The 12116-nt window shown below is 39.4% G+C and overlaps 1 protein-coding gene across 1 annotated transcript in view; it reads right to left on the bottom strand.

The window, feature by feature from the left end:
• The window catches only part of PPP1R1C (protein phosphatase 1 regulatory inhibitor subunit 1C), a 47266-nt gene extending 35502 nt beyond the window's left edge, over positions 1–11764 (bottom strand). Inside the window, 3 exon segments of the mRNA XM_008490488.2 lie at positions 9202–9262; positions 11515–11656; positions 11658–11764. Of these exon segments, the coding sequence (XP_008488710.2) occupies positions 9202–9262; positions 11515–11656; positions 11658–11764 (310 nt within the window).
• Between the last annotated feature and the right edge of the window lie 352 nt (positions 11765–12116).

Raw genomic sequence — 12116 nt, 5'->3', positions numbered from 1 at the left:
AATGTAACAGAGAGAAGGTGGAGCAAGTGCTGCAGCTATGTGATGGCTGGTCCCAGTACTAGTGGGTGGTGGTCAGAGAGTGAGCAGAAAAAGCTCATCCAGATCTTCCTAGCCTTGTACCACAGTCTGGGAGCAGCCATGGCAGGGAGCTTCAGAAAGATGTGAAGAAAATACTGGCAATATAAGACTCTTTTCTGAGCAGTAGAGGCTCAGTGCTGAAATGTTTAGGGTATGGGATGTCTTGGTACCAGGATGAGCTGTACTGTAGGATTAAATAGAGCTCACTGATTTATTGAGCTTCCCATCTGCCTTGCTCAAGCATTGTTCTGTCCTGCTTGACTCTTCCCTGCTGGTCTCATCAGAATGAAGGACATGGCCTTAGATTAAAAACACAGCCTTTAAAATGAACGTTTGTCTACTTAACACTGCTAACTCTGTAAGTGCTTTTTGGTTCCACACAATGAATAATGCCAAGACATTAATCCTGTGGTACTTCAGCATCCCAGGTATCTCATGGAAAACATGAACAAAGAGAGAGCACATAACTGTGCATCATTCTCCTAATACATTATCTCAATCCCCCAGTAAAGCCATTTAAGAAACACACTAGAAGTGATGACTTGAAATACAGAGACATGAATAGGATTTTGAGGGGGAAAAGGAGAAAACAGAGCTCCTTCCATTAGACATATAATTTAATTCTACCCTAGAATGCCTTAGACAACTGTAAAAAGAGACCTGGTTGGTCCAGCTGACCTTGTCTCCACCAGCTGGTGACAGATTCAGAGGAAAGTAAAGCTAAACTCTACATTCCTCTGCACTCTCCCTGAATTTCCACAGTCCAGCCTCATTTAGTTGGCAAAAAGCCTTCATGATTTGTAGCTTCATTTTGCTATCTGTCTCTGCTAACTTTTGGTCCAGATTCAGGAAACTCCCACTTTCAGCATATTTTGAAGAGAGGCTTTAATTGCAGCCACTCCATATAGAGTTAAACCTGGTCTCTGAAAGCTCAATAAATGGGGCTATCTTGATTGATGCTTTAAGTGCAACCCCTCCACAGTATTCTGAACATAATGAGGTTAGAGCTAAAAGCTGGAATCTCTCTCATCTGTCTGCATTATCTATTTATTCCACACACGTCACCATGGTAAATGAGTGCTGCATTAAGTACTAAATAGGAGAGCTCAGACAAACCCTGTGTTGTGGTTTGTTTTTGGTTTTTTTTTTTTTCCCCTCAGCAATGCTGATACATTTATTAATGGATTTTAGTTTATGACCTGATGGGAAAAAAAAAATCAGTATTAGTGCATTATTGAGGTATACTTTAAACATAATCACAAAAAAACCCCATGACATTCTTATTCGAAATATTTTGTCTTAATGATATCCAAATGGACTTAATTTCAATTATAGTCTAAAATTTTTTACCATTCAACAAAAAACATTTAAAATTCAAAATATGTTTGCTCCAGGCCAGACCAGACCCATTTTGATCAAAACTAACTCCAAAATTGTATATGCATACAGCTGTAATACATACAGCTTAAGTACTTCGACTATGAGTAGTAATTAATTACACCCAGGCAATTTTTTAAATAGAAAGGCTCACCATCGACTCAGAGCTCTCACCTAAACAAACTGTGTGAGCTGTACAATTATTTGGCACAGTGCAAATCTGTTTGAGTTCCTCTAGTGAAATATGAAGCCTTATGAATGCAGCAGAGTTAGCAGCTGCCCAGCTAACATCCTCAGTGGGTTAAAGAGCTGTTCTCTGCCCAAGACACACCTCTCTGGCATGTTCACACACACAAAGGTGATAACACAGGCAAACAGTCTGAAAGCTTATCAGTCCTGATGCTAAATAATCAAGCAGCTGGAGATCTGTAACATGAAGCCATAGATATTTAAAATTATTTGCAAATAATCTCCTGCGGTGGAAGAAGGCTGTTTCTATGGTGCTGCTGGATAATGAACACGGAAAACAGATGAAGAGTACAAGGTCCAACTCTAAAAATACCTCCTTTGCTTTCAAATAGGTCCATGGGCATTGACCCTTCCCACACAAAACTGACAGGAGGCAAGGAGCAGGAGGAACAAAGTGCACATTAGGGGCTCGCTGATAAATAAAAAGTATATCAATTCACATATTGTGGATTTAAAACTGGAACAAGAGAAATGGATACATGCAATTCTACTCAAACCAGGAGCAAGTAAACAGGTTTGATTTGGAGTTTTTTTGGTTGGTTGGTTGGTTTTTGCTTTATAGCCTCTCAGTTGCACCCCTTCTCTGATTTAGATCAGAAATCCAAGTCCTGGTTATGAATATCCAACCTCCATCTCCAGTCTACCATGCTGGCCCAGGTCTTGCCACAGACCAGAGCTTTCTCAGGTGGTGTTTTCCCCCTTTCTCACCAAGGGCAGGCAGTGAGCAAGACAGACTCCTTCTTATTGTGAGTAAATGCACTCACTCCAGCCAACTAGACTACAGTCAGTAGAAGCAACTAAGTTCATAGGTGCTATGTGTCACATAAAATGTACCCATGCAATTGTCATTAAGCACTGAAGAAGAAGATGGATTAAAATAAATATGAACAATTATGTAAAATAAGTTAATTTTGACCAGAAAACAACAGCTTTTTGGTCTGACCTCTTGATAGCTGTCAGACTCTTCTCCTCATTCAAGTGTTCCTTACTGACTGAAGGGACAGCCCAGACTCTCCAGACAGTAGGAACACATTTTCTATTATTTCCCACTATGTCTCACACAACGACTAAAACATTTCCAGGGAGTTTTCATATTCGTGAACTGATATGGCCATGGCCTTAAAGAGCAGTGAAAATGCATCTTGTGGCTTAGGTTTGGTTTAGGCACAGCAGTGCCCAGTCTATGCCAACCAACTCAAGCCTTGTCCTCCAGCTCACCATCTTTACTGTGCTGTGGGAAGCACAACAGCTCTTTGGGAGGTGATGGCAATGGCATATAAAACCTTCACCCTCTCATGAAATTGAAACATTTTCATAAAGCTTTCCTTAGCATCTTTCTTTTTTTTTTTTTTTTATTTATTCCTTTTGCTGGGACCCCATGAGCTGTCACTTCTGGCTGCACTAAAAACAGCTCAAGCAGAATTTCCTGTCTTTTTTCATGCCTTTCATTTTTTTCTTAAAGTCCCTAAACTTCTCTTTTTATTTTCATGGATCAGATCATGGAGTCTTTACTCACACTGCATATGTGTGAAGCAGTTATGCTGTGGCTTGTGCCAGGGGCTTCTGTGAGCCTGAGCTACAGACTAAATTCAAAATACCCAAATAAAAGAACACCTGAGCATAATGTATATAGGTAAGAAAAAGGGATGAAGTTTGTCACTGAACATTTGTAGTTACCCATCAGCCTCCAAACACCAAAGTATTTTCAAGCACAAGCATTTTTGTCTCTGTTCTGTAATGTCAATCACCTGTCAGGTCTTAAATGTTTGTTTTACATATTTCATTGTTTGGTTGCATCAGATAGTACTTTACAGCACAGGCCTAAAGCAATCCTAGCTTCCTGACCAACAGATTCCCTGAGCATCCTGGTGCCACTGGCAACACACACTGAGCTGTACCCATTCTGTGCTGAGAGGGGACACAAATACTCTTTATTGCTTATTACCACAGCTCCATGAACCCCTAGACTGAAATAAAAACAGAAAGGTCATTTAAATGACCTCCACATTTAGCATACAGAAAGGCCAAGTATTCTGACAAAAAAAAAAAAAAAAAGGTAATGACATTTTTTATTAGTGTACTGATTTTATAAATGCTTTATTAGACATTAGAAGCTTAAATTTGCAATCGGCAACAGCTGCTATTTGGCTTACTCACTTTCTACTTCCTCAACCAAAGCAAGCAGCATGTCCTCAAGCTTTTGAAAAACATATCAGTTTTCATGAGCTGTGAGACCAAGAGTTCTCTGCTGAGCTGAGCTTCAGCAAGGCTTCTGCCTGAGCTGGGTCTCTTTAGTTTGGAGAAAAGGAGACTGAGGGGTGACCTCATCAATGTTTTCAAATATGTAAGGGGTGAGTGTCAGGGAGATGGAGTTAGGCTTTTCTCAGTAGTGACCAGTGATAGGACAAGGGGTAATGGGTGTAAATTGGAGCACAGGAGGTTCAAGTTGAATATTCGAAAAAATTTTTTTACTGTAAGGGTGACAGAGCCCTGGAACAGGCTGCCCAGGGGGGTCGTGGAGTCTCCTTCACTGGAGACATTCAAAACCCGTCTGGACACGTTCCTATGTGATGTACTCTAGGTGGCCCTGCTCTGGCAGGGGGGGTTGGACTAGATGATCTTTCAAGGTCCCTTCCAACCCCTAGGATTCTGTGATTCTGTGATTCTGTGATTCTGTGATTCTGTGACTGCTTCACAATGCCCAGATATAGCTGCCTCCTACCTAGTAAGTCTTTTTAAATTCCAGTTAATTTTGTCTTGACAAAAAAACCGTGACCATTAAACATAAAACATCCACATTCATCCACCCAGAAGCATAACTTAACAAATACTAGTCACAAATGTTGAAGTTGAGTTGAGTATATAGCATTTACCCCCTCAAAGATGTGATGCTGGTACAGTTTGCATCATCAGAAAAGCACATCTGTATGTGGTAATGAGATCTACTGCATAGGAAAACTCTGTGTGTGTCTAGAATCAATTTACTGTGTAAAACCTCATATACTTTGGGTTGTTGTGGGACTGCCACAGAGGTAAGGATAGTTTTTCCTCCTAGTGCCCATCTGTGTTTGCTACTGCACTAAATATTTAGGAACCTCAGCAGACCTCTGGGAAATTGCTAGCAAACTGAAAGGCATGAATCTCTGCCAGGACCATGAAAAATCAGCTGGCAACGAGACTGTTAATGTCCAAAGACAAGCTGTAAGTGAGTTCCTTGCCTGGTGACAGGGACAGTTTGCTAATCTTCAAGTTATGATTTCCAGCCTTCAGAAAACTCAGATGTATGGAACTGTACATGGACTATATGTTTTATATTGCTTTTGCAGTGCTGATGTACCCTTTCTGTTGTGAAATGAGATTTGTGCAATAGTACAAGTCAGCTCTGGAGAAAAATTATCAAAACACATTGCTATTTTTTGTCTTATTTTCCAAACACATTTACATTACGAAGAAGCAAAACCATACAACTGAGTAGAAAGCAGATCTGGAAACAGCAAGTGCACAGAAAGTTCTGAAACGCAGACTTATCCCAATGTTTACTCATATTGCAATCCTTCAAGAATACTGAACACTTTGACACAAGCTGAACAGCCTTTGCCAGCCAGATTGTTTGATTTTCTGTTGGCTGTGTGACAAAGCCAGGCCATCCTGGCACTGTCTTCTGATCAAAGTGAACCCTAATGGCATTAAGCCTGAGCTGTGGTCTGACATGTTTTTCTACTTGAACCATCACTTCTCTGAGCTGCCGCCAGAATTTTCTTGAGCTGAAGTAGTATGATGTTCAGCAAGTTTAAAGCATGATTAGACTTGTATTTCAGATAAAAATAATTGATTTTCATATTTTTTTTTCTGCTGTGCTTGGGAAGGAGACAGGAGGATGTGAGAATAATGGTGACTTCAGCTTCTGGTGGCTCCAGCAATATTGCAAGAGAAAGAGGAGATAAGAGAGCTTTAGCAATTTTTGGATTAAGTTCTTGAGCAGCTTAATAGTTATGTGTATCTTTAACACTTTAGCTATCTTTAACACATATACTTATGTTCCTTTTTGAAAGTACGGATATGGAGCAACTGTTGCTATGGCAGGAGTGTTGGGTTACTGGGGCTGACATCCAGGCATCCTGTACAGGATGAGATGCTACATGTTTTTGTAGTTCTGACCCCTAATACTTGTTTTTTCTTTCACAGATAGTAAAAGATTCTAATTCCAAATAAAAATAAAACTGATTAGATATTATGAAATCAAACAAGAGATGCTCACAAAATGTAACTCCACTGATGGCAACTGAAGCACAACAGAGTTAACTTCATAACCTTAGTCTCAGTTTTCTAGTGTCAGCTTCTCTGCTCATCTGTGACATAACCCATCATAGAGCACTTTCCAGAGTACTTACAGAAAGAGTTAAGAGTTTATTCATTGCAGGCTTCACAAGTCTGCACTATCTGCTCTAATTCAGATTTCTCTTATCTTGGCCTTGATTACAATTAGATATGATGCCAACCAGAGTCAACAGAACAAAAAGCATCAGTCAATCGTGCTAAAGGTGAATATTAGCTCTTACAGTCACATCTATCTCCTGCCTTTAAAACATTTAGTATGATCTAGCCCCTATTGTCTCCTTGGGAGCAAGGCATCCAAGCAGACTCTTCTTACAGTTTTTGAGTAGCTGTCATTACTTAGCCTTAGAAGATCTGCACTTTATAAGCACAATAGACATGAACTCAATCAGTGCAGACAGATTCCTGTCAAAGCTGTAGCAGACATCAAGAACAGATGAGAAGGCTTAGAAGAAAATAACTATTTTAGATCTTTGTACTACATAACTCAAACTGAATTTATTATGAAGTTCTGGAATGTCCAAACACATTTTACTGCCTTCTGGTTTCCAGATAGGTCTGCAACCAGGACACCAGAATACCACAAAAATGACGTGGTTGTTTTGTTTTGTTTTGTTTTTTTACTGTTGCAATCAGAAGCTGTTGCAACAGAAAGATATAGAAAAGTCTGATTCTCTGAAAAAGGCTGTCATTCTTTTCAAAATAGAAGTAGATTAGATAACTTGAGTTATGCAGGGGCATCCAAACATTTAGAACTGCATTAGGACACACATTACAAGCCTCTGGAAGCACATCCTTCACTAACTGTTCCTAATGAGGGAATTCGAATATTCCACTGGGTAAAATTCACGAGACAGGATTCTGGTTTAGCCCAACTCTAATTTAATAGGTGGCTTTGATAGTATCACTTAAATTCTCTGCTGCTCAGTTTCCCTGTTGACCTTGAGAATCATGCTTCTAAGGCAACCTGCTGTAGTTTCAAGTTCACATCCTTACAATTATTATATTATTCACTGTAAACATATATAGTGGTGAACTCAACATTTTCAGAGACAAGTGGTAGCTCAGCATCCCACTAAACTCTATTCAAAATCCAGTAAGAACCCACCTATGGAGTCTAATCAGCAGGATGTCAAGAGCCCCTGGAACTCAGCTGACCCCTCTGAAAGTTAAAGTTATACAGTAGTTTCACAAACTGCACAACACTTGCAAGATCAAGCCCATAAGAAACTTTTGGCTATTTATACTTTTAAATGCAAAGCTATTGTCTGCCTTTTCAAACTGTCTTTGCAGTCCTTGTATTCAGTGGGTTTACACAGCTACACGTTCATACCCTATTCAAAAGAGCTGCCTGTACCAAGCACGCCAGATGGAACTGCACACATGCAGGCTCATGCATAAATCACATGTTGGGATGCAAAACAATTAAGGTGCTTTTAAAGTTTTTATTTTATCTGACTTTATGGAAAACCAAAAAAGATTATAATTTAACCAAGATTACCTTCATTTATATTAGTTCCCAGTATATATTAAGAGAGGGTAGTATCTAAATTAATAAATATAATAAGTGAAGAAGGTGCATATGGAAGCTCTTGGGCTGATAAGGAAGCTGACACTTGCAGCAACCCTGACTCATAATAAAAAATCTGTATTTAAAGATCTATTACGAACATTGTAGGAAAGGAGATAACAGACATGCACACCTTGTTTACAGTAAAATTACCTGTAAATTAAAAGTTCTTATTCTCTGTTTGGTTTTGATTTGGTACTGTACCAAGTATCTGTTTATAAAAGGAAATACGACAGTACAAAGTGTACATAGTGAATTGCAAAAGAGCTTAAGAGTCAAGGTGAATTTGCTTTATATTAAGTCCTAGCAACACAGACACTGTAGATCTCATTAAGGTAAGAAAAGTTGGCCTAAGTCAGATTTTTCATACATCATTACTGAAAGCTGAACTGCCTGAGATTCAGCCCAGAAAGCTGCTCTCCTAAGTGGGGTTGGTGTCAGACCTGCAGCAAACTCATGGGGCACTCTGTGTCAAAATAATTTACCCACTGAGGCCTTGAGCAACCTGGTCTAATAGAGGTGTCCCTGCTCATGCAGAGAGCTTGGATCTTGATGATCTTTAAAGTCCCCATCCAACCCTAAGTATGCTATGATGCTACAATAACCTCCCTGTAACTTCCCTAATCTCTGTGCTGTGCTGCAATGATCTCAACCTCAAGACCAAGGCCCTCTAAATACTTTTTCTGCACTTTCTGAGGAGCTTCAGCTACTGATAATGTTAATCAGAAGTGGAGATCCTCAGCACAGTGCCCTAAGTGGAAAGCCTGGTGGAGGTGGTTCAGTTTTACTGAGGTGCCAGCGTAATGACCTAAAGTGACAAGACCTGACACATCAGTCAAAAAAAATCCTGAACTGCTTTTAAAAAAGGATATGGATGATGAAGAGACAAGGCAGGAAAAAAATATTGCAGACTATGATGTAAAAGAAAAGTTTGATATAAAGAAGATAGTGTGTTTCAAAGGGACTATGTTTCAAGGACTTTTTCCTGCAATCCATTTTTTCTGAGCTTTGATGCTTATAATACTCCATAAACAGCTTATTACAGAGCCCTTTTTATGTGATGAAGTATATTGCAACTGCAAGTTGTCCCATCCCACAGAAAATCTACTGGGAAGACTTTTGGTGAAAATAATGGTAGTCACAATTGAAAAGGAATAATGTAAAACAGACATTCCATGTTTTATCAGAAAAAAACCTGTTTTGCAGAAGAAATTCATTTTGTTGAACTAGTCCTGGAGCCACCCTGATATCTCGAGAGATCAGAAAAACAATACTTCATGGACCTCTAAAACATTCACCCAGGGAAAAAAAAGGTTTGTGGATGGAAGTACTGGATGAGAGTCATATTCTGCTTGTACATGCAACAAAAGATTTACATGAAGGATAAAATCCTGTAATTATTAACATTATCTGGAGGCCAAGAGTTACATATATTCATGTGGTTTACTCCAAAGTGTTCTAAGATCCATTATCTGATAAATAGTGCCATGAAATTCAAGCTGGATTTTTAAAACCATGTGGTTATTAAAACAAATTTGCAGACAATCCTGTGCATACAAGCTCAGTGCTCTAGAAGGTATGTTGGCTCTTACCTGGGGGCACGTGTTCATTCATGATGACAAGAGATGCTGGTGTAGGCCTTCGTTTCCTGATCTGTAACATGCATAAAGCAAGGAGTCACTGGGGTCCTCCAACTGCCCCTCACCCACAGCAAAGCAAAAAATCCATCTGGTGCACTCCTAGAGTATACACCAGGCAAAGGTAAAAGAAGAAAACATTTAAACAGCAGCACATCACTGTCTTAATGACAACCTGTCTAGTCCGACAGTGATAAGGGTCATGTTGCTGCTTGTAAATGGTAAGCAGAGGCATGGGGGAGAGATTTCCAAAATACCTTTAGGATTTGCTATTATCTTGAGTAAATTTTTGGACATGTATTGCTGATCTGTATCTGTCATATCTTAAAATACTGGCATTTAGCTTTGCTTCAGGAAAATTACTGTAGCATGTGAGCACATGTGTGCAAATATCTTGTGCTGTCCCAGCTCTCAAAAGTAATTGTTAATATTTTGTAAGTGCACTTGAGAGCTGATATTGCATGTATGTCTTCCAATGATTTTATGGTATTTCTAAACTGTGGTCAGAGGTGTTACTAGTGCTCTTTAACTATACAAAAACAATATGTAAGACTTTTAAAACAGTATTTTCAAAGAGTGCCACAAAATCAGTCTTTACATATCCATATATGTTCCTGAATTCTATGCAATTCTTATTCAGAGTCTATTTGATTAAGCATTTGTGTTCCATTAACACTGGTTGCACTACATGATATTGGACTACCCTCGTATAATGCACACATTGGAGCTGAAAGCTTTGTGTTACCCCACTGAAGCCTCCAGGCCATTCAAAATACATTGATCTTAAGAGAGAGAGCAAGAATATTTAAGGTACCAACCATTCTGCCACAAAATGTCAAAGTCAGTCTGTTCATTCTTTCTCAGCTGGGGACCCAACATCTGTATTTAGCTGGGTTTAAATTTTGCTTTCAGAAGTGTAAATGGAAAATTAGACTATCAAAGTAATGAGTTTATTCCAGATTAGAATAACTGCAGCCGCCAGCAGCATTTACTACTGTAATTTCATCACACACACCCACTGAAACTGTATAGCACTTGGAATTAAACTCACAACATAAAAAATGACTGCCCATGAATGCAGATACAGCATTTCAAAAGCCACGTGAATTCCAAGAAATCCTAATCCTATGGTTCTCACAGATTTCAGAAAAATACCAGAACACATCCTGCTTGAATTCCTTGCAGGTCTGTACCATAAGATATGATCATCTTGCAGCTCAGAAGTACCTATGGGCAAAATGAAGACCTACAGCAATTGTCCCCTGTACCCTTCTAGTATTTCTTTGTTCAGTGGTCACTCACCACTCATCACTTTCTGGTGAAGGCAGCTGCTTTTTAAAAGACACAACATCAGAATATTCAGGAAACCAGACACCTGTCCTAAAGGTGAGAATAATGCCATAACTAATGTCCTGAGCTGTCAAGGTTATATTATTCCCCTAGTATCATCTAAAACTAGACTTCCCAAAATAGAAGCAAATGTTGAGAAGGACTTCCACTGAGAGAAATCTACTGGGTCACCTAATTACTATTTTTCCAGCCTTTCTCCTGGAATTCTGAGTCCTTCTTTATGTGCATCTACGTGTATCTGTCACAATAATAGATATCTATTCCTCCTTAAATATCTGTATTGATATATATATATATATATATATATATATATGAATGTGTATGTTTTGGGAGCTAGTCAAAACCTAAAATAGCACAAACACAATGCAGACAAAAGTCAGGTGTATTTCTATGCATATCTATTTTTCAAATGTGTAAATCACTGTAACAATGACATAAAGAAGACTATAGAAATCATGAGAAATACAAGAGGTAATGGCAGCGGTAAGTATTGTGCAAAACATAACTCACATTTTCTCATGTTACAATTAATGGTAAATAAGCTGTCTCCTGCATAGTGTTTCTAATAGGTACCTAATATCAGCTTCATGTTTAGCTTTATGTAAAAATAATATACTTCAGTTGATTTGTTGAGTGTGTATTCATGTGAAGGGTATAAGTCCAGTAATAGAAAAGGCACAAAAAATACATACTGAATAAACCTACCCAAGGTAAAGAAGCCTTATTCTGGCTAGAGGACATATCTTCCCCCCTCTTTGGGTGTATCCAAACATCGCTATAACCTCCAGAACATTTAATCTATAGTTATGCAAGGTAGAAAAGCATTTAGGCCAAAAGTTTTACCTGTTCTCACCCCACATCTCACCCACATTCCTACCCCATTCACACAAAATACCAAAAGAAACTCATCTTTCTTACCTGCTCAGCTGCCTCGGGATCTATTTGACTCTGAAACAGTGGCACAGCAAACTGTATTTTTTTAGGGCTGTTGGGCTCCATCGTGATGCTGAGGTGAGTTGGAGGAGAGAAGAGCCTGAAGGCTGAGGCTGGGTCTGCACCTCTCCCCGGGTGCCCTCCCCACCCCGGGCTGAGCTCTCCTCTGCAACAGCTGCAGCTCCCAATTTACCACTGGGAGCTGTGGGAGCCGAGCAACTCCCTTATTCCACATCCACGGAGATGCTGCTGCCTTGGCTATTTTCTTTTTTTTTTTCCTCCCCTCTCCCCTCTCTTTGCAGTCCTTCAGATCCTCTCAGCACAAAGCTGAAAGGAACAATAAGCTAATTGTGTACCAGTTCATTTCTACATATGCCAAGCATTCACTCAGAAGCTAATTGAAAATGCAATACTAGCGTTGCATGGCCTGGAGCCCTGGGATTTGAAAAAGAGGATCTCTCCACCATAGATTACTAACTGGCTGCTCAGAAGTGCAATGCAAGCTCCCTCTGAGTATTGCTGATGGGCTCTTAATTATTGATGAACACAAATCAGGAAGTTTCCAGATTTTGGGGGTGGAGGTAGCA

The sequence above is a fragment of the Calypte anna genome, chromosome 7 (genome assembly GCF_003957555.1).
Source record: "Calypte anna isolate BGI_N300 chromosome 7, bCalAnn1_v1.p, whole genome shotgun sequence".
NCBI classification, from domain to species: domain Eukaryota; kingdom Metazoa; phylum Chordata; class Aves; order Apodiformes; family Trochilidae; genus Calypte; species Calypte anna.
Note: the sequence above shows the minus strand (reverse complement) of the source record. Positions and strands in the feature narration are given on the sequence as shown.